The 3,616-nt window shown below is 42.9% G+C and overlaps 1 protein-coding gene across 4 annotated transcripts in view; it reads right to left on the reverse strand.

Annotated features, from left to right (window-relative positions):
- Window positions 1-3,616, reverse strand: part of MILR1 (mast cell immunoglobulin like receptor 1) — a 16,202-nt gene that overhangs the window by 10,229 nt on the left and 2,357 nt on the right. For 2 of the 4 annotated variants that reach the window (XM_019542381.1, XM_019542382.1), the window contains exons 3-4: window positions 3,120-3,413; window positions 1,198-1,485 (exon numbers count right to left, since the gene is read on the reverse strand). In XM_019542381.1, coding sequence (XP_019397926.1) covers window positions 1,198-1,485; window positions 3,120-3,413 — 582 coding nt within the window. The remainder of the gene's footprint in view (window positions 1-1,197; window positions 1,486-3,119; window positions 3,414-3,616) is intronic. The other 2 variants (XM_019542383.1, XM_019542384.1) reach the window with 2 other exon arrangements.

Below are 3,616 nucleotides of genomic sequence, written 5' to 3' on the forward strand. Positions count from 1 at the left end.
CCCCAGCTGACTTCCTGCCCCTGGGGCGGGGGGCTGGACTCGATGATCTCCCGAGGTCCCTTCCAGCCCTAATGTCTATGAAATCTATGTAATACTATGGATTCCTATTTGAAACCTCTGTATTTGTCTTGTGAATCACATTTGCACACGTAATGGTGGCACCCCATGGCACCCTGGTTGAGACTTGCTGCTCCAGACAAAAACATACTGTTACAAAACTTCTGTAGCACATCTCCCAAGGTTATGGCTGCAGCTTGAATGGCTTATCGACTACTTAGTCTTTTTCCTTTAAAATAGTTTTAATTCTTTTTTTAAACCTTTGTTCAAAGATCAATGTGGGATATCAAGAGGAGTAGGGTTATCTGTAGTCCTAACATGGTCCTTCATTGTACTCCCAAGCCACCTTGTGTGTATGCAGTCTTTATCACAGCAAGGCCAGGTTGAGGTACTTCTCTTATATGAGACAGGCAGATAATCAGGGAACAATTTTTTACACATTTCTGAAGCCCCCTGTCCTTATTACATTTATGCTGTGATTAACATGTTGATCACAGCATAAATGAGAAGAGTGCCGCGTAGGCTCCCCTTGTCAGGAGCCTCGGATCTCCCATGCCTGGCAGCCCGACCAGAACTGCTGGGCATGAGGTTTTCACAATAAGCTACTTGTTGGCCTCAGATCTCAAATTCAGGGCTGTTCTTGACGTGTTGGGTAAACCAGACCCAGGCTTGTTCGAGGTTGGGGATGAGAATCAGCTGATTTTTGGCCCCATGTACAGGGCTGCAGCACCTGGTTTTGAACTTGCTAGTACAGGAGCAGCCCAGGATTATCATCGCATGCTCCCCATGTACTGGCAAGTGGTAATGGCATAATTCAGATCTGATCTCTGATCCCAAAATCACACCTCTTGCCATGTGAATGTGGCATAGCAGGAGGCACAGTTGTTGGAATCAGAGATCAGACTGCATTGCATCATTAAGTGAATGTGTGCTGGAGGTCTGATTGTAGCTTCTCTGCTCTTAGAGCCTTCTCTTGCTCTTGGTGTTTACAAGTAAAATTCCAAAAGCATATGTCTATACTTAATGCATTCATCATAGCTCTTGAGATAGATGGTGAAGGGTTAAAGACTTTGTGGGGTTGACTATTATCAACTGGGATTTCCTGATGTTGCAAAACGTAACAGAAACCATAACACCTACCTATTAATGTAAAGATGAAACTCTTGCTGTATTTTGCTTCCTTGCGGATTTCATTTGTGGCTTTGCACGTATATTTGCCTATGTCACTTGCCGACTTGATAGTTAAGATAAACGTAGCTGGCTTCCGCTCACTCTTGGTTTCAGTGAATAGTTTCTGATTGTCTCTAAAAAGAGTATAGCTAACTGGAAGAGAGCCAGAGCCTGATAAGCAAGTTATCGTCACATTCTGGCCTATCATTACCTCCGAGCTTCCCTTGAGTAGCTTGACCTCAGGATTAGATAGCAGCTCTGAAGAAAGAAAACTTTTATGAGTAAAACCGTAACTGGGCTCTATCTGTTGTTTCTGAGGACGGTTAGTGTAATCATGGGCATGCTGTCCTCGTTAAACAAGGGTGAAAAGAAAACCACCACTGTTCATCAGCCAGAGCTACAGTAAAGTTGAAGAGATCTTGTTTCTCCTTAAGACTCAACTCATTCTCAGACCCTTTGTGAGCCTGAGTGTGCTGTCCCACCTGGGCTAGAAATCTGAGCAGGAAACTAAATAGTTCACTTGTCCCTCAGTGAAGTCATGTCCTTCCCTAGCCTGAGAAGGTCATTGTGGCTTCAGAGTTGAACCTTATCTGAATTGATTTTGCTGAACAAGAGAAATATATGTCATAAAAGCAGGGAAAGGGGACCAGGGCACGAGTTCCCAGCACCAATATGTGCTTCTGTGATTTGGAGCTGCTATATCACAAAACATGATCACCAGCCCAGGAGCTTTAGATGGACCAAAACAGCCTCTTGAATAAAAACATCATGAAGTTTAAAACAGGAATTAAATAAACGAATTGTTATCTACCTTCAGAATATTTTTGATCCAAAATAATCAAAGTCATCTATATTCATTGTAAGCATGTCTCTGGGCACAAAGATTTTTTTATAATGACCTTTTCAGGAGTAGATGGCATCAGATGATCAGAAATATGGAACAAAAACGATCTGTTAGAACTATCTTACACGCTAATCATATATTTGTTCTGAGTGCGTGCAGCACAAATTCCAAGAAGACTCTTCTTGATGAATCTTCTGAGGCTGGGTGTGGTTATTGCATCTCTTATTTTCACTGGGGTGAAATACCCTAGAGGACACACTTCCTGTGGAGTGTTATATGCAGTGGGTTTCTAAGATAAAGTTCTTAGTTAACATCTGTGAAATGCATTATGGTCCTAGCATGGGTGTCGCTCTGGTTATGAAAAGGCATTACCCTGTTCCTACTGAAAGCGGACTTAGTAGCAGCCTTCAACTACATGAAGGGTGGTTCAAAAGAGGATGCAGCTGAACTGTTCTCAGTGATGACAGAGCAAGAAACAGTGGTCTCAAGTGGCAGCAAGGGAAGCTGAGGTTAGATATTGGGAAGTATTATCTCACTAGGAGGGTAGTAAAACACTGGAATGGTTACCGAGAGAGGTGGTGGACAAAACCTAGCTAGACAAACTTTGGCTGGGATGATCTAGCTGGGGCTGGTCCTGCTTTAAGCAGGAGCTTGGACTATATATGACCTCCTGAGGCACCTTCCAGTCCTAATTTTCTCTGATTCTCTGATACTGGTGTTCATTTGAATTATCCAGCAGGAGTGAATTGGAATCTGCAAGTACAAACTTTTCTTGCCTACAAAAAACTGCTTTCTTTCCTCAGTACAGAAGCTCAGAGTAAAAATACCAGTATACATAAACTATTGTCAAAGCCCATGACACCCATTAAATAATCTTCACAACCTCTCTGCAAGATAGATAAGTGTTAGTGATGAAGCAGAGGCAATGAGCTGCAGTGATCTCCCCCAAGGCTATAATGAGACCGCAAGAGTTGGGCTTACATTTCAGGAGTTTCTAGTCTGCAGTTTCAAAATTATTTCTTTCCCTTGAAGTGGATTTCTTTCTTACCTCTTACAATGATCTGACTGGGTTCTGTTTCTTCTGTGTAATTGTTGCTTGACCATTGGCATTCATATGCTCCTGAATCTGAGACAGTCGCTGATTCTTTGATGTAGCTGCCATAACATTTTGCAGAATCATATGAAATTGTGAGGTCCTTTTTTTCTCCATCCTTGTGAATGCCCATTCTTGCTTTCCCAGTGGTACACCTTGATCTGTAGGTGCAAGTGATGTTCAGCTGTGTTCCTCCTTCAATTGTAGTGAAAGGGGAAATATCCATTGATAGTTTTGAAAGTGCTTCTTCTGCAAAAGAAAGTGTTCTTTGTCCCCTGGATGCCTAAATGATAGAGCTGCAGCTTTCAATTGACTGGGCACAGAGAGAACCTGGTGGCCTTTGAGAGCAAAGGGCCATCATGACGAGAGCAAAGGGCATATCACGACGAGAGACATGCTGGGATGGGACGGGCTCTACCTTTCCCCTAAAGGTAAGCACGTGTTCTCTTCTA

This window comes from Crocodylus porosus, unplaced genomic scaffold, assembly GCF_001723895.1.
Source record: "Crocodylus porosus isolate Cpor-Errol unplaced genomic scaffold, CroPor_comp1, whole genome shotgun sequence".
Classification (NCBI taxonomy): Eukaryota; Metazoa; Chordata; order Crocodylia; family Crocodylidae; genus Crocodylus; species Crocodylus porosus.